The 17,610-nt window shown below is 46.1% G+C and overlaps 1 protein-coding gene across 4 annotated transcripts in view; it reads left to right on the top strand.

Moving 5' to 3' along the window:
• L3mbtl2 (L3MBTL histone methyl-lysine binding protein 2) overlaps positions 1-17,610 on the top strand; it is a 25,986-nt gene continuing 8,376 nt past the window's right edge. For 3 of the 4 annotated variants that reach the window (XM_027404077.2, XM_027404076.2, XM_027404078.2), the window contains exons 1-8: positions 1-131; positions 2,732-2,969; positions 4,188-4,321; positions 6,823-6,946; positions 7,915-7,994; positions 10,701-10,818; positions 11,438-11,572; positions 11,937-12,025. In XM_027404077.2, the coding sequence (XP_027259878.1) occupies positions 108-131; positions 2,732-2,969; positions 4,188-4,321; positions 6,823-6,946; positions 7,915-7,994; positions 10,701-10,818; positions 11,438-11,572; positions 11,937-12,025 (942 nt within the window). In that variant the 5' untranslated portion in view covers positions 1-107. Of the gene's footprint in view, positions 132-2,731; positions 2,970-4,187; positions 4,322-6,822; positions 6,947-7,835; positions 7,995-10,700; positions 10,819-11,437; positions 11,573-11,936; positions 12,026-17,610 lie in introns of those variants that run through there. The other variant, XM_035440783.1, reaches the window with a different exon arrangement.

Raw genomic sequence — 17,610 nt, forward strand, 5'->3', positions numbered from 1 at the left:
TGGTCTGCAGATCAGGCGTGGTAGCCAATGAGCACGCTCTGGGTGAGCGGCGAGGGCAATATGGCTTCCTGCACCTGGTGACGGTTGAGGAAATTGAATTTGGTACCATGGAGAAACCACGGGGCACTGAGGTAAGAGGGAAGGGGCTCAGCCCTGCCGAGGAAGAGAGCCCCGAACGCCTCACTCGGCGGACGCCCCGTTTTAGCGACGCCTTTGGGGTGGAGAGTTGCAGGATTGGTAAACTGAGGTCAGGAGTTTAGTTCGACCGGAGACGAGCCGGGTTCGTTTTTGCTCCTGTTACGCTGTGGGCTCGGGTCTAGGGAAGGAGGAGACGCCTCCCCATGCAGGGGCATTGGAACTGGACTTCAAACTCTGACGCATTCGTTTGTCTTCTTGGTTTCGTGGTTCGGCGCTTTAGGCATTGTGCGGCCTGTCGCTTCCACGCGGGAGGTCAAGGGAAATAGAAATTGGTTATTACTCCGTGCTGGAGCTTTTACGTGTCTGTCTCCCAGTATACGCACTGCCATATTCTGTAGGGAGGGGGTCAAGCAGCCTGTTGGATTCCCCCAGGACGTTGACACAGCTGGGAAGTGCAAGAGGTTGGCGCTAAGGATGTCAGTTCCCAAAACCTTGCTATGCTTTTCCATGGGGTACAGCAGCCCGTTACCCACTACACCTTGCATTTGAAGTGTGTTTCCTTTTTCGAAAGTAATAATAGCCAACATTTACTGAGCACTCTTCTGACTGTTTTACTTTTATCATTCCTTCTTCCCAAAATATTATTAAATAGTGGTATTGTCCTCATTTTGGAAGCTGAGACCATGGGAGTTGACTTGCTGTGGATTATAGGAAGCACTGGAGATGGTATTTGAACCTTGGGTTTTTATGTAGTATTCTTTCATGGATGAGAAAACTGAGGTCCCCATAAGTTAAATGACCCAAGGATCAGTAGCTGATTAGGGTCAGAGCTCACCTATAAGCTGTGATACACGCTGCCAAACTACTACTATCTGTGTGGCATCTTACTCAGGTCTGCCAGGGACAGTCCCAGTCTCAGTTTTCTCACCGCCCCCTTTTAGGAAGGAAATAGGTTTATTGAATACACTGCAAGGAACAATGGGCTAGGCAGTGGCAGGAGTACTCTGCTGCCAGCTTTAAATTTGTTTTTGAGCCAGGTGGTGGTGGTACACGCCTTTAAATCCCAGCACTCGGGAGGCAGAGGCAAGTGGATCTCTGAGTTCAAGGCCAGCCTGGTCTACAGAGAGACCCTGTCTCAAAATAAAAATTGTTTTGAATCAAAATCATTCAGGTGTGCGTATACTGAACAGGGAAGAATGGATTTCAAATGCCTTCTGCCCAGGAAATTTTTTCTTTGTGTGGTGCTTGGGATATTTCCACATTATTGTATAGAACTCTGATCCCTGGCATAATGTTTTGACTTTATAGTGGCGTGAAAGCAATATTTATTCAGTAGACATTGTACTTTGAAGTTCGAAGTTTGCTCTGTACCCAAGCTACCCATATGAGAGGTTGGTGGTGGGCAGAGGCACAACCTACAGCCTGCAATTAGCCATGCAGTCACTAGGGGAAACAACCCAATATCCTGCTGTGCACCATATTGTTAAGCTAAGGTAGGCTAGATGTCCTCTTTTTCTTTCCTTAAGAGAGGGTTGTGCAGTGTTGGTGTACACCTATAATCCCTGCATTCCAGAAACTGAGGTAGGCAGATCTCTAAGTTCAAGGCTAGTCTGGTCTATAGAATGAGTTTCAGGACAGGATACACAGAGAAAGTGAGCCTTTAAAAAAAAAAGAAAGGAGATATCTAACGCCTGCTGACCTGGAATTTGCTGTGTACACCTGGTGGGCCTCAAACTCAAAGTGATGAGTCTGCCACTGAATGCTGGGATTAGGTGTGCACCATGATACCCGGCCTCCTAGATGTCTTAAATGAATTTTCAGCATATAATATGTATATAATTTTTTTTGAGATAGGATTTCGTTTAGCCCTGGCTGTCCTAGAACTAGCTATGTAGAATAGACTGGCCTTGAACTCACAGATATCTGCTTGCCTCTGCTTCCCAAGTTACTGGGATTAATGGTGTGTACCACTACCACCCAGCATTTTATTTTTATTTTAAAAAGATTTTCAACTAGCTGGTCTTCCAGAGGTCCTGAGTTTGGTTCCCAGCAACTACATGGTGGCTTATAACAATCTATAATGAGATCTGGTGCCCGCTTCTGGCCTGCATAGATATATGCAGACAGAACACTATATACTTAATAAATCTTTAAAAAAAAGATTTTTTTGTATAGTCATTTTGCCTGCATGTATGTCTGCACCATATGCATGCCTGATGCACACAGAGGCCAGAAGAGAGCATCAGATCCTCTGGGACTGCAGCTGCAGAAGGTTATGATTGATCTTGTAGGTGCTGGGAACCAAACTTGGGTCCTCTTGGAAGAGCAACCAGTGGTCCTAACCACTGAGCCATCTCTCCAGCTGCTCAATTTATAATATTTTAGCTTATGGTAGGTTTATCCAGCTATAACTCCATCTGTGTTCTCTTTTGTCCATATTAAAATATCCTGTAGGGAGCTGAAGAGGTGGTTCAGTGGTTAAGAGCTCTTACTGCTCTTTCAGAGGACCTGAGTTCAAATCCCCAACCACATTGGGTCATTACCAGGTTTGCAAATTTTCTTCCCAAGCTAAACAATGTCATTCTTCCACTAGGAGACGCCATCTTCAGAGCCAATGGAAGAAGAGGAGGATGATGACTTGGAACTCTTTGGGGGCTATGATAGCTTCCGGAGTTACAACAGCAGTGCAGGCAGTGAGAGCAGCTCCTATTTGGAGGAGTCAAGTGAAGCAGAAAATGAAGACCGTGAAGCAGGGGAGCTTCCCACCTCACCTCTGCCTTTGCTCAACCCTGGGAATACCCGCTCCTTGGATGGAAGTGGTTCCGAGCCAGGTGCCTTCACAGTGTCCTTAGATGGAGAGTAGTCAGGAGTCTGTGGAGGAATCGGGCATGGATGGACATAGGCAATGTGGGCAGAGCCATATAGATGTGTGAGGGACTGTCTTGTAAGGGACTGTCTTCGAAGGCCATTTCCTCTCCTGCGGTCTAGTTTCACAGTATAATTCTCTGATACCTCGTGTCTGTTCAGCACATCTAGATGCCATTACCTTAGTGAGAGTAACCTGGTAGTCCCTAAGTGTGTTGTGAAGACCATGAGACACTCAACGATGTGAGTGCATTAAGCTTATGGGCTGCAAGCTGGAAAGTTGTAGGGATAGTGACCTTCATGTCAGAGGGCAGGTATGGAGGTGGGCAAAAGGTAGTGGCCTAGGATCTTCTGGAAGCCAGTTGACTTGGAAGAGGTGGTTCTTGGATGACTGACAGACCCTGTGTAAGGGCTTCTAGAGTGTGAACAGTATGTCCTTGAAAAGAGGCAGGCTCCAAACTGTGGACAGCACCTCTCCCTCCTTCATACTTGTACTCTTTGGCAGTAGGGTCAGATTTCCTTCCAATCAGCTTGGCTTCTCCTTCCCCCATTTTCCCCATCTTTTTCCCTGCTGTCTTCTAGCCCTTCTCAAAATCTGAGAACTTGAATACTAACAGGGATCACTAGGGAGAACAGCTAGTCTAGGGGCTGGTTCGTGACCCTGGCTGCAGATTTGTCATCTGGGAAGCTGGGAAAGCACTTTAGATGCTGTATCACTGGAGCCCAGGCCACAGCACTGTTGAGTGACCTAATATGGTCAGACAGACACAGCTTGTCCACTTACTCCCTGTGAGAGCAAGGAATTGCAAATGTTAAGTGATTTCAGCACCTTTTCTCTTATCAATTTCCTCTTTCTAAAACTTGTTGATCAGTTTCTGTTCATGTGGATTTCCAGCCCCTTAGCACTGGATTTTGATACAGAGCCAAAGGAAACCACATATCATCTTAAGAGGTTAGATGGAGCTGCACACACTTGTAGTCCCAGCTGCTAGAGATGCCGATGGAAGAGGGTCTATTGAACCTACAAATTTGAGGGTAGTGAGACTTGCTCTTGGAAGAGAACTCCACACACTGTCCACCACCTCCTCCTCTCACTCTATCAGCCTTAAAGCCTAACACTCACATGGTTGAGGAGCCTGTGGTTTTGTTCGACTTAAAGTGATTATGTCAAGGTCTCTTTCCAGCTGTCTGTGAGATGTGTGGTATCGTGGGCACAAGGGATGCTTTCTTCTCAAAGACCAAGAGGTTTTGCAGCGTCTCGTGTTCCAGGAGCTACTCCTCCAACTCCAAGAAAGCCAGTATCTTGGCTAGACTACAGGTGAGAGCAGCCACTCACACACTTCTCGAGGTCCCAGATGCTGAGCTGGGCCATGACATGATTGGAAGCAGACAGTTTAGTTAGTTTGGGGAGCTCATTGATAGTGGTCATCTGCGGTACATGAGAACTTGCCTCAAAAAGTTCCACCCACTCCTTCCTCCCCCCCCCCCAACCAAAAGAGGCTGTCAGGTGCCCTGGGACCTGGAGGCAGTTGTGAGCCACTGTGTAGGTGCTAGAAACAACCTGGATCCTCTGGAAGAACAGCCAGTAGTCTTAGCCAGTGAGCCATCTTACCAGACCCCTATTTAATTTAATTATTTGTTTTTGTTTTTGTTTGTTTGTTTGTTTGTTTGTTTGTTTTTGAGACAGGGTTTCTTTGTGTAACAGCCCTAGCTGCCTTGCAACTGTTTTTTTAGACCAGACTGGCCTTGAACTTCCAGAGATCTGCCTGACTCTGCCTCCTAAGTGCTGGCATTAAAGGCATGCACCACCACTGCCCGGCCCCTTATTTTATTTTGAGACAGGGTCACACTGTGTAGCTCTGACCTAAAACTCACTATGTAGACCAGGCTGGTCTCAGATTCACAACTTTCTCCCCTACATCCCTATTGCTGGGATTAAAGGTATGCCTACTACGTCCAGCAGTTCACATATTTTTTTTGTTTTTGTTTTTGTTTTGGTTTTGGTTTTTGGTTTGTTGAGAAAGGGTTTCTCTGTATTGCTTAGGAGCCTGTCCTGGAACTCACTCTGTAGACTCACTCTTAGACCACTCTTGAACTCACAGAGATCCGACTACCTCTGCCTCCCGAGTGCTGGGATTAAAGGCTTGCGCCACCAACACCCAACTAGCAATTCCTATTTTGAAAGGCTCAAAAATTTATGGGGCTGGAGAGATGGCTCAGACGTTAAGAACACTGGCTGCTCTTCTAGAGGTCCTGAGTTCAATTCCCAGCATCCACATGGTGGCTCACAACCATCTATAATGAGATCTGGTAACCTCTTCTGGCTTGCAGGCTGACATACCGGCAGAACACTATATACATAATAAATAAATCTTTAAAAAAAAAAATTTATGGTGACTTTAAGGTAATGGTTCTCAACACTCCTAATGTTGCAACCCTTTAATACAGTTCTTCCTGGGGTTCTCTCCCCTCCCCCCATTTCATTTTGTTTTATTTTTTGAGACAGAGTTTCTCTGTGTAGTGCTGTCATTGAACTAACTCTGTAGACTAGCCTTGCCTTGAACTCAGAGATCCGCCCACCTCTGCCTCCTGATTGCTGGGATTAAAGTCATGCACCACCAAGGCCTGGCCAATATCTCATGTTGTGGGGACCCCAACCATAAAATTATTTTGTTGCTACTTCATAACTAATTTTGCTACTGTTATAAATCATAATGTAGCCGGGCATTGGTGGCGCATGCCTTTAATCCCAGCACTCGGGAGGCAGAGGCAGGCGGATCTCTGTGAGTTCAAGGCTAGGCTGGTCTCCAGAGCGAGTGCCAGGATAGGTTCCAAAGCTACACAGAGAAACCCTGTCTCGAAAAAAAAAAAATCATAATGTAAATGACTGATATTCAGGATATCTGATATTTGACCCCTGTGAAAAAGTTGTTTGACACGCCCCCTCCCAAGGGGTTGAGAACCACTGCTTTAGGGACAGACCTCAGTGCAGGTGTACTCTGCTTATCTGGTATATTGGGTGGACTCCTGGCCTTTGTATTGTTGCTTAATTAATTATCTTGTATGAGTGAGCTTTCCCTGAGCCCTGATGAAAGCTCTCAATAATGTTCTGGAGGATGTTTGCAAATGTACAAAATGTTGGTGGGTTTGGAGAGTTTCTGGCTGCTCTGCAGCCCCTCAGTTGTAGCTCTCCAGGGAGCTGGGAACATGGAGAGGACTGCAGGAAAATGTTAGGGAGAGGCTTCTTGAGAAGTCAAAGGTCTGAATGATGCATGCATGTCTCTCCCTCATCTGCAGCACCACTGACCCCATCCTTCTGGAACCATCTCCTGAGTGTTCTCTCTCATAATCAGTATTTTTATTTATTTTATTTTAGTGTGTGTGTGTGTGTGTGTGTGTGTGTGTGTGTGTGTGTGTGTGTGTGTGTGTGTGTATTTTGAGACCAGGTTTCTCTGTGGCTGTCCTGGGACTCTTTCTGTAGACCAGGCTGGCCTTGAACTCACAGAGATCTGCCTGCTTCTGTTGGGATTAAATGCATGTGCCGCCATCACCTGGTTCATCAGCAGTTTTACAAAAGAAACTCCAGCTCAAAGAAAGTTAACTAGCTGGACCAAGACCAGGAGCTTGGCCTCAGCAGTCCCAACCAAGCTCTGCTTTCCCACTTGGTATGGTGGTGCATGCCTAGAATCTCAGAAATCAGGAGGCAGAGGCATGAGAGCTGCAAATTCCAGGCCATGATATCTCAAAGAAACAAAGCAAAACAGAAACTGATTCTGATGCATAACTGCCAGCCTGTATGATTTTCTTCTTGCCCTCCAGGGAAAGCCGCCCACCAAGAAAGCCAAAGTGCTGCACAAGGCAGCCTGGTCTGCCAAAATTGGAGCCTTCCTTCATGCCCAGGGGACAGGACAGCTAGCAGATGGGACACCCACAGGACAAGATGGTGAGACAGAACCCTGGGGTAGGGACCATGGCAGAAAACAGCCTTGCCTGGGAGAAAGGTGGACTGCTGTAAAGTTGAGGCTCTAGGCCTACCATGAGCTGTTGCCATCTGACTTTTGTGGAAATGATCTTAGGCATTTCTTTCAGTGGCCCTCAATTCCCTGGTTCTGAGAGCACCCAGAAACCAAATGCTAGCTGCTTCATTTCACTTAGCATCTGTCTATATGGCTCTGACTCCCAGGGTATGTGGAGCAGGTGGAAGGGGCCTCTCAGTTTTCTAAGCATAGCAATTGATGAGCAAATTACACAAAGCCTCCAAGAGGCTGAGACTGCACTGTGCAGCCGGGTGGGCAGTCTGCTGCTCTTCTTGCCCATTAGATGTGCTGGAGGAGGAATTTAATCCCATGAGATCTGACTTAATCACCTCTTTCTGTGGAGCATGAAGAGTGAAGTTTCTCTTTGGATGCCCCTCTGCTCTGCAGTTCTGATTGTTGTAATTCAATTAAAAAACTGCATGAGAGAGAAAGACACCATGAAACAGGGTTTAAGCAGAGGGTTTGTTTGTTTGTTTGTTTTCTAATTAGGGAAATGGATCATAAAAAGGGGAAAGGGGAAGTGGGGAGACCAGCCTTGGAAAACAGTAGCAGCAGGAGAGAAGACAAATGAAAGAGGGGGAGAGGGGAACAGACAGAGAGAGGGAGAAAAAGAAAGAGAGAAGGATGGGAGGTGGGCAGGGCCCTTTTAAAAGGGAACATAGTGAATATGCCCAGGTGGTGCTCTTAGTGGCTGCAGCTGAGGACATATCCTGTCAGCTTCAAAGACACGCCAGTACAGATGCCTGAATACTAATGCTGATGGCCATTGGTGGTAATAAAGGAACTTGTTCCTAGAGCCCAATGGGGCCTCCAGGTTCTTGTTCTAACATGGCTGCTGTAGATACTGCTTCAGCTTTACCCATGTGCTCTGCAGCTCTGGTCTTAGGGTTCGACTGGGGGAAGTTCCTGAAGGACCACAGTTACAAGGCTGCTCCTGTCAGCTGCTTTAAACACGTGAGTACTCTGGAAATAAGGGAGGAACAACCAGGGATAGCCAGGGGACATCTCAGGCTGCCTGCCACATTGCTACCCACACACTTCAGTTGAGCTGCGCCAGGCTGGACAGCATCTTTGAGAACAGTGGCCATTCCCCAGAAATTCTTTGTTTTCAGGGCTGGAGAGATGACAAGAGTACTGGCTGCTCCACTAGGAGTCCTGAATTCAATTCCTAGTACCCACATAGCAGCTCACAACCATCTATAACTGTATTCCCATGGGATACAATATACTTATACAATATATGCCAGGTATAGTGGCTCTACAAGAGCTAGTTCCAGGACAGCCTCCAAGGCCACAGAGAAACCCTGTCTTGAAAAATCAAAAGAGAGAGAGAGAGAGAGAGAGAGAGAGAGAGAGAGAGAGAGAGAGAAGGAAAGAAAGAAAGAAAGAAAGAAGGCATAAATACTGATCCTGCTTTCCGAAGTGTCTACATACTATTTACACAATTGGATTTTGGTTTGAGTTCAGTGGGTGTTCTTTTTTTCATTTTTCATTTTCATTTTTGATATTCCCCCCCCCCATTAAAAACCAGGCCAGACACTGGTGTGGCTTGTGTCTGGCCACAGCACTTTAATCCCAGCACTCTTGAACTCTGTGACTTCAAGACCAGCTTGGTTTACAGAGCAAGTTCCAGGACAGTCAAGGCTACATAGAAAAACCCTGTCTTGAAAAATCGAAAAACAAACAAACAAACAAACAAACAAACAAAAAAGAGGGCATCAGGTCCTCCCAAAGTAGAATTCTTTGCATGGTTGTGAGCTGCCATGTAGGTGCTGGGAGTCAAGCCCTGGTCCTCTTAATCAGTGCTCTTAATCATTAAATCATTTCTCCAGCCCTAATTTGTTTTGTTTTGGCAGGATTTCATATATCTGAGGCTGGCCTCTAACTTCCTATGTAGCTGAGGATAGCTTTGAACTTCTGGTCCTCCTGCCTCTACCTCCCAACTGCTAGAATCACAAGCATGTGCCACCATGCCCAGCCTTCTGCCACTAGGGATTGCACACACTTTATATCATCAAGCTGCACCCTTAGCCCTTGTCTGAGGACCTTTCTAATACCAAACATCCCATTGGGGGACTACCTTCTGGTTCTTCCTGAAGAATAAAGGGTCCTGTTTGGCTGATTTGGATGAGCTTGTGGCCAAGAATGTGATAGTGCTCAGCAGCTGTTCCTTGTGCTAGCCTGGAATGATACAGCGGGTCTTTTGTCTTTTTATTATTTATTTGTTTGTTTGTTTCCAGACAGGGTTTCTCTGTGTAGCTCTGGCTATCCTGGAACTCACTTTGTAGACCAGGCTGGCACAACACTTGCCTGTGCGTCCTAGTCCTGGGATTACAGGCATGTGCCAGTACTACCAGTCTTGTCTTTCATTTTTGTGTCTTTTGTTTTAATTCAAGACAGGGTCTCACATTATAGCTCAGACTAGCCTGAGGGCAGTCTTCCTGCCTTTGTCTCAAAAGTGCTGGCACATAGGTATCAGCCATCAAGACCAGTTTTTTTGTTTTTGAGGCAGGGTTTCTCTATAGCTTTGGAGGCTGTCCTGGAACATCGCTCTATAAACCAGGCTGGCCTTGGACTCATAGAGATCTGTCTGCCTCTGCCTCCTGAGTGCTGGGATTAAAGGCATTCCTCAAGCCTGGTTTCTTTAGGCTTTCAGTCCTGTCTCCTAATGTCAGAGAGGCCTCCTGAGGCTTTCTTTTGAGCAGAGTGAGCCAGCTGCCTGGCCTTCCTGGATTGTCCACTTGTCTTCAACTATGACAGGTTGGTCCTAAGTCCTACAATGTCCTTCTCTGAGTTGCTAATGTGTCTTTCTTGCAGGGGAAGAAAGCATTCTCTTTTTCCCTACAGTTGTATTGTAAGGAAATTAGGTCACATTTAACACAATATAAAAGAAGCCCTGTAAAGAGTTTGCCTGTGGAGCCTGGCAGTGGTGGGACACACACACGCCTTTAATCCCAGCACTTGGGGGCAGAGCAGGTGAATCTTTGTGAGTTTGAAGCCAGCCTGGTCTAAAGATCCAGGATAGCTAGGGCTGTTACACATAGAAACCTTGTCTCGGAAAAAAAGACAAAACAAAACAAAACAGAAAAAACTTGCCTGTGTACCTGGACCACTGCATGCTGCCCCAGGCCTCTGTGAGCCTGTCTGCCTTGGGAGATGGATTATTGCCTGTGTAGCTTAGGCTGAATCTGATAGTGAAAGATCCAAAGGGGATCAACTTACCATTGGCAGCAAGTCTAGGGTTAGGCATTGGTAAGGCAGCCGGAAGCTGGGAAGGGCTGGGATGAGTGTGTGTGTCCTGCCGGCTCTGTGTGAAAGCTCAGGTTGAATGATGTTAAAGAGGGTAGTCTCTGTGCTAGACACTGCTGTACAGCTGGCAGAATAACAGGTGAGGATGCAGAGTGTGTCTATACTGATAGTTAGGAGCTGGCTCTGTAATGATGAGAATTCAAGTCTGTGCCTCTAACCCTCTTCCCATGGCTCTGTTTGATGGCACTCTGCCATCCCACGTTTCTAGACAGTGGACATGCCTTGTTTACCTCTTTATTCCTAGTCTTCTGCACAGTGCATGATGTATGATGTTAAGGTTAGGGGACAGACATGATGGCTCAGGCCTGAGACAGCTCCTCTTAGCCCTTCAATGCTCTCCTCACCACACAGGTACCCCTTTATGACCAGTGGGAAGATGTCGTGAAGGGGATGAAGGTAGAGGTCCTCAACAGTGATGCTGTGCTCCCCAGCCGGGTGTATTGGATTGCCTCCGTCATCCAGGCAGCTGGTTGGTGTTCTGCTCTCTGGTCAGGGCAGGGTCTGGGATTTATCAAGTGGGTGGGTAGTGTCATAGGGTAAAATAGGCCTCATAAACCAAGGCCTCACTCACGAGCTTTCTCTCCCTTCTTGGAGGTTCTCCTCCCTTAGATGAGAGCACAGAACTGGGCAAACTTTAAAACTAGGGTATTGTTTCTTTTTTATTTTTAAGGTTTATTCTGGGGATAATGAGGGTATAGAGGAAGTTACCAGACCAGAACACTTTTTTTTTTTTTTAAGATTTTATTTATTATGTATACAACATTCTGCTTCCATATATATATGCACATCAGAAGAGGGCACCAGATCTCATAACAGATGATTGTGAGCCACCATGTGGTTGCTGGGAATTGAACTCAGGACCTTTGGAAGAGCAGTTGGTGCTCTTAACCTCTGAGCCATCTCTCCAGCCCAGAATGCTTTCTAAGTATGTGGCCTGGATTTTGTTTTGTTTGGATATCAGGGACCCCACTCGTCTGGAAGGAGTTTCTAGCATAGGAAGTCCGACTGGTGCTAGAGGAGGAAGTAAGCCTGAGAATGTGCCTTTCCCATCTCCTCCCTCTCACAGGTCCCCTTGCCCTTCCTTTCAGGGTACCGAGTGCTGCTCCGATATGAAGGCTTTGAAAATGATGCCAGTCATGACTTCTGGTGCAACCTGGGGACTGTGGATGTCCACCCCATTGGTTGGTGTGCCATTAACAGCAAGATCCTGGTGCCTCCACGGAGTGAGTTAATGAGAAAGTTCCCCATGCCAGGTCCCTTTATTCCTTCCCCTAGAAGTTCCTGGGTAGTTTGGATTCATATATATATCAGAGTGAATGTCTATTTACCATATGTGTACAGGAGCTAGAGATGGTTGTGAATCACTGGGGGGAGTGGGGGACTGGAAATTGAACCCGTGTCCTTTGGAAGAACAGGCAGTGTTTTTAACCTCTGAACCAGCTCTACAGCCCCTAGAGGCTGGTTTTATAAGATGAAGTCATTACTGGCCTGAAGTGGTGGAACTGAATATTTCCATCCCTCCAGCTGATCTCTGGGTTGGTGAAGGTGCTGTCAATCTGTTACCAGCTTGTGCTTGTGTCTCTGTAGCCATCCACATCAAGTGTACTGACTGGAAGAGCTACCTCATGAAGCGGTTGGTGGGCTCCAGGACACTTCCTGCAGATTTTCACATCAAGGTCTGACTGTGTTCCCAGCTTCTTTCCCTCTTCCCTCCCTTTCCCCTCTCCCTCCCTTTCCTCTTCCCCTCCTCCTCCTTACTCCCTATTCCCCTCTTTCCTCCCTCTCCCCCTCCTCCTTCCCTCTGTACCCTCCTCCTTCTCTTTCCCCTCCTCACTCCCTTTCTCCTCCCCCTCCCTCCCTCCCTCTCCCACTTTTTTCCATCCTTCATATGATTCATTTCAGGGGTTTTATTTTGCTTTTGTGGTTCTGGGAGTGGGACCTAGGGCTTTCCATATACTAGTACCGTGAGTAATGCTCCTAACCCCATCATAGTACTCTCTTGTGACTTTGTTTGGCAGTCTTCAGTCCAGAACTACCTCTGGTGGGTGGCTACCTGCCTCCCTGCCAAGACCCTGGTCCACCACATTGATCCTCTTGCTTTCTTGGCCTTTTGGATTTTGAAATGTCCCAGATTCTTGCCCTTTCTTCTAACATTTTCAAAAGTATCTTAGGTTTCTATTGCTTTGGTAAAACACCATTACTGTGAAGGAATGTGGGGAGGAAAGGGTTTATTCTGCATACACTTACTTCCACATCATAGTCCATGATCTAAGGAAGTCAGGACAGGAACTGAAGCAGAGGCCATGGAGTATTACTGCTTACTGGTTTGCTCCTCATGATTTGCTCAGCCTGCTTTTTTAAAAATATTTATTCATATTTTATTTTATTTTATGTGCATATATGTCTGTGTCTAGGTGCCAGATCACCTGGAACTGGAGTTATAGACAATTGTGATCTGTCATGTGGGTGCTGGGAAATGTTGTCAGTGCTCTTTTTTTTTTTTTTTTTTTTTTTGGTTTTTTTTTTTGGTTTTTTTTTTTTTGGTTTTTTGAGACAGACTTCTCTGTGGCTTTGGAGGCTGTCCTGGAACTAGCTCTTTGTAGACCAGGCTGGTCTCCAACTCACAGAGATCTGCCTGTCTCTGCCCTCTGCCTCCCAAGAGCACCACCACCGCCCAGCCCTTTTTTCTTTTTAATACTGAACATTGTGATTTCTCATTTGAGACGTAGAATGACTTGTTTGAAACTTTTCTAAGCATTAGAATATATTATGTTAGTAAACTTGTAGCTTTTTTTTTTTTTTTTTTTTTGGTTTTTTTGAGACAGGGTTTCTCTGTATTGCTTTGGAGCCTGTCCTAGCTCTCTGTAGACCAGGCTGGCCTCGAACTCACAGAAATCTGCCTGCCTCTGCCTCCTGAGTGCTGGGATTAAAGGTGTGTGCCACCAACGCCCGGCTTTTATTTTAGTTTTTAAATTTTTTTGTTTGTTTTTGATTTTTTGGTTTTGGTTTTGGTTTTTTGAGACAGGGTTTCTCTGTGTAGCCCTAGCTGTCCTGGAACTAGCTCTGTAGACCAGGCTGGCTTCGAACTCAAAGAGATCCACCTGCTTCAGCCTCCCAAGTGCTGGGATTAATTGCATGTGACACCACCACCCAGCCAAGACCCTGTCTTAACAAAAATGGGGTGGGGGAGGCTAGAGAGATGGCTCAGTGGTTAACAGTACTTGCTGGTCCTCCAGAGGACCTAAGTTCAATTCCCAGCACCACATAAGGCAGCTCAGATCTGCCTGAAACTCCTGCTCTGGAGATCCCAACATCCTCTTCTAGCCTCCACCAGTACCCCACACATATGGCATACAGATAAACATAATAAAAATAAATCAAAAACCAAAGCACTGGGACTGGAGAGATGGCTCAGCATTTAAGAGCACAGGCTGCTCTTCCAGAGGACCCAGGGTTCAATTCCCAGTACCCATAAGGCAGCTCACAACTGTGTGTAAACTCCAGTTCCAGGAAATCGAAACCCTCACACAGACATATATGCAGGCAATATACCAGTGTATAAATTATTTATAAGAATAAATTATAAAAAACAAAAAGCAAGTACTATGGGAATACAAAGTGTGTGTGTGTGTGTTTACATACATACATACATACATACATACATACATACATACATACATACATACATACACTGCCTAGATTTTCCAACCTGGTGGAAGAAGTAAGAGTCATGCACACAAATAATGATAAAAATAGTTGCCATTTAAACTGGGGCTGTTCAACCATCTGTGTGGAATAGCATTTCAATTTAGAAAGCAACTTTGGCTGAACATGGTAGCACATGCCTTTAATCCCAGCACTTGAAAGGTAGAGGTAGATGGATTTCTGAATTTGAGGCCAGTGTGGTCTACATAGCAGGTTCTAAGCAAGCCAGGACTATATGATGAGATCCTGTTTCAAAAACCAACACAACCTTAGAACATTACTTAGGTCTTTACCTCAGTAAGGTCTGTGTACAGAGTAACCATTCGGAAGGATCCCAGGCTACATGGTCTCTCCCACCTCGGTAGACCTCTCTCCTGAGTGAGAGGTTCAAGGGATCCTCATGAGGCTGGGGAGGCTTCCCAGCAGGATGCAGGTCGTTTGGCGTACAGTGCTTGCTGCCAGAACTCTCAGTTGACCTGGCCTTGTGTTCTCAGAGGAGCAGCTATCAAACAGGCTTCCCAAAGACTATGGCTTTTGGATTGTATCTGCTTGGGCAGAGCTCAGATGGTATGGAAGCCAACTTTGAAACATAAAGATGGAATGGAAATTGGGGCAGTCACATTCCAGGTAGTGGGTATGGATGGAAAACTGCCTGGTGGGTCTCTTTAGCTAGTAGGAAACTGACCTGCTCCAAGTTGTGCATGCCTTGGCTTTTTTTCTCCCCTTAAAGTAGAGGTGATTTTTCTTTTGTACTTACTGGATTTTTGCAGTTCCTCTCTCTTATATTAGCTTTCTCTATATTTAGCAAGTGGAGATTTTGTCTCCTGTTTCCCTTTGCACGGCTGGCAGATTTAGTGATTGGGGCAGTTGGCCACTTACTCACCCAGCCCTTAAAACAAGTGAGGCAGATTAAGCCAGACGGTGGTGGCACACGCCTTTAGTCCTAGCACTCGGGATCTCTGTGAGTTCGAGAACAGCCTGGTCTACAAGAGCTAGTTCCAGGACAGCCTCCTAAGCCACAGAGAAACCCTGTCTGGGGGGGTGGGGTAGGAGATGAGGCAGATTAGATGACAGCAGGTAGTGTGGTTCACCAGGTGTAGCGAGGAGATGACCCTTTCTTCACACTTAGAAGAACATGGGCATTTTCCACATGGACAAGTCTTCAAGCAAACCTTGACTGCCCCTGATCCATTTTACTTTGTACATAGGAAGGGACAACAGGTAGAACAAGACTGCTAGCCCCTGACTGGGGAAGATGACAACTGAAGAAGGAATGAGATGTGAGATAGAACACAAGAGTTCCAGACAGGCTCATTGGGAAATCTCTGCCTCAGAGAAGACTTGATAGAGTGACCACAGCTTAAGCCTTTCCAATGGAAGCACTGGGCTGTTACTTCACCAGGCACTTCTGAAAACCAGGGTGGTAGGGCAGAATGGGGTAGGCTTGTTGGGAACGCTCCAGGCCTGGCCCTTTGCCTACAGTATAGAAAGTACATAGTATGTGGGTGGTGGTTTTTGAGACAGTCTCAGATAGACTAAGCCTGCCTGAAACTTTCTTTCTGGGTGAGGATGCCCTTGAATTTGTTTTGTTTTGTTTTGTTTTGTGTTTTGAGACAGGGTTTCTCTTTGTAGCTTAGGAGCCTATCCTGACACTCGCTCTGGAGACCAGGCTGGCCTCGAACTCACAGAGATCCGCCTGCCTCTGCCTCCCGAGTGCTGGGACTAAAGGTGTGCGCCATCAAGCCCGGCTTGCCCTTGAAATTTTTTTAAGTGTTTTTGCAGTTTATGGGTAGAAGTGAAGACACCTGGACATTGGCCTCAGGTCTTCAGACTTGGCAGCAAAGTTCCCTTTATTCACTGAACAGTCCAGCAAGCCTCACCTTGAATTTCTAATCCTCCTGCCTCTGGCACCACACCCAGCATACAGTAATGTTTTGAAACAAATGACTCCATCTAGGTCAGGTGTGTGCATTCTCTTTTTTGTTGTTATTGTTTTTTTTGGTTTTTGGTTTTTGGTTTTTTGAAGCAGGGTTTCTCTTTGTAGCTTTGGAGCCTATCCTGGCACTCACTCTGTAGACCAGGCTTGAACTCACAGAGATCCACCTGTGTTTCCCGAGTGCTGGGACTAAAGGCGTGTGCCACCAATGCCTGGCTTGTGCATTTTCTTAAACAGACTGACTATGCATGACTCTGAGCTGAGAATATAGGAAGAAATCAGTCCATCATAACTTCAGCTCCCCTGTGGTATGCTAAACGGGAAGGCAGCCAGGTGTGCTTGGTTGTGGGCCTTGGAAGGGATGTGTTAGAGAAGGCCAGGCAGAGTAAGTGGCCCAAGGCTCGCAAGCCCAGACCTGTGTCGTGGGAGATGACAGTCAAACCCAGATCTGTGTCACTCTCCTAAATGAGCTGCTGTCATCTGTGGTTGGTGGCGGGATGTGGGCTAGCTCTTCTGTTTACTGCTCTGTATCCTCTGAGATCACTCCCTTCTGAAAAACAGCCCTGCTCTGCCTCGGCATCAGCAGGCTTTGGCTGCAGCTGCTCTGCTCTTAAGCCAGCTGTGTCCTGACCCTATATCTTAAGTCCTATACCTTACCCTAGATACAGGCATCTTGGTAGCTATATATATTATAATTTCTAGATAATATTTATACCTTGAGAAAAGTTTTAAAGAGAATAAAGCCAAAGGATTATGAGATTAGTGATAATAGAATAGTCCCTTAATTTTGGTTTTCTTCTGTCCTATACCAGGTGGCTCTTCTTACATAAGACAGAGACTTTGGATTTTCCTGTAACAAGCATGCCTGGATTTAGAGAAGGAGAGAGCCACACTCCAATTCCAAAGCTAGCTTTAGTTTTTAATTGAGATGTGATTACAAAAAGACTATTTGCCTTATATATCTATAGAGAACAGTAGTAACAAACATTTGGGAAGATTTTTTTGTTTTGTTTTTTCGAAACAGGGTTTCTCTGTATAGCCCTAGTCCTGAAACTAGTTTTGTAGACCAGGCTGGCCTTGAACTCACTGAGATCTGCCTGCCTCTGCCTCCCAAGTGCTAGGATTAAAGGCGTGCACTGCCACCACCTGGCACATTTGGTAGATTTATGAAGTTTTTTCTGTTGGAAGTATGTTATACCATTATGCCAATTTACTCATTTTCTTGGGGCATTTTCCCTGGATCATTTGTCCTCTTCTTCAGATGTCTTATTTATCCAATGGTCTTCATATTCCTTATTTGGATGCTTTTATTCTCCTGGAAAGACAAAACAAAACCCTGCCGCAATCCTAACTCTATATTAACTTTTTTCTTTCTTTCTCCCCCGCAACCCCCAGAAAGATAGGGTTTCTCTTTGTGGCCCATGCTGTCCTGGAACCTACTCTGTAGACCAGAGATCTGCCTGCCTCTGCTTCCCTAGAGTTGGGATTAAAGGCAAGTGCCACCACCCACCACCGCCCGGCTCCGGCATTATTTATTTTTTTTTTTTAAGTAAGTTCTTCCACATAGTCTTGGTTGGCCTTGAACTCATTATGATCTCAGATATTCCTCTCCCTCATTTG

This window comes from Cricetulus griseus, chromosome 2 (assembly GCF_003668045.3).
Source record: "Cricetulus griseus strain 17A/GY chromosome 2, alternate assembly CriGri-PICRH-1.0, whole genome shotgun sequence".
In the NCBI taxonomy this organism is placed as follows: domain Eukaryota; kingdom Metazoa; phylum Chordata; class Mammalia; order Rodentia; family Cricetidae; genus Cricetulus; species Cricetulus griseus.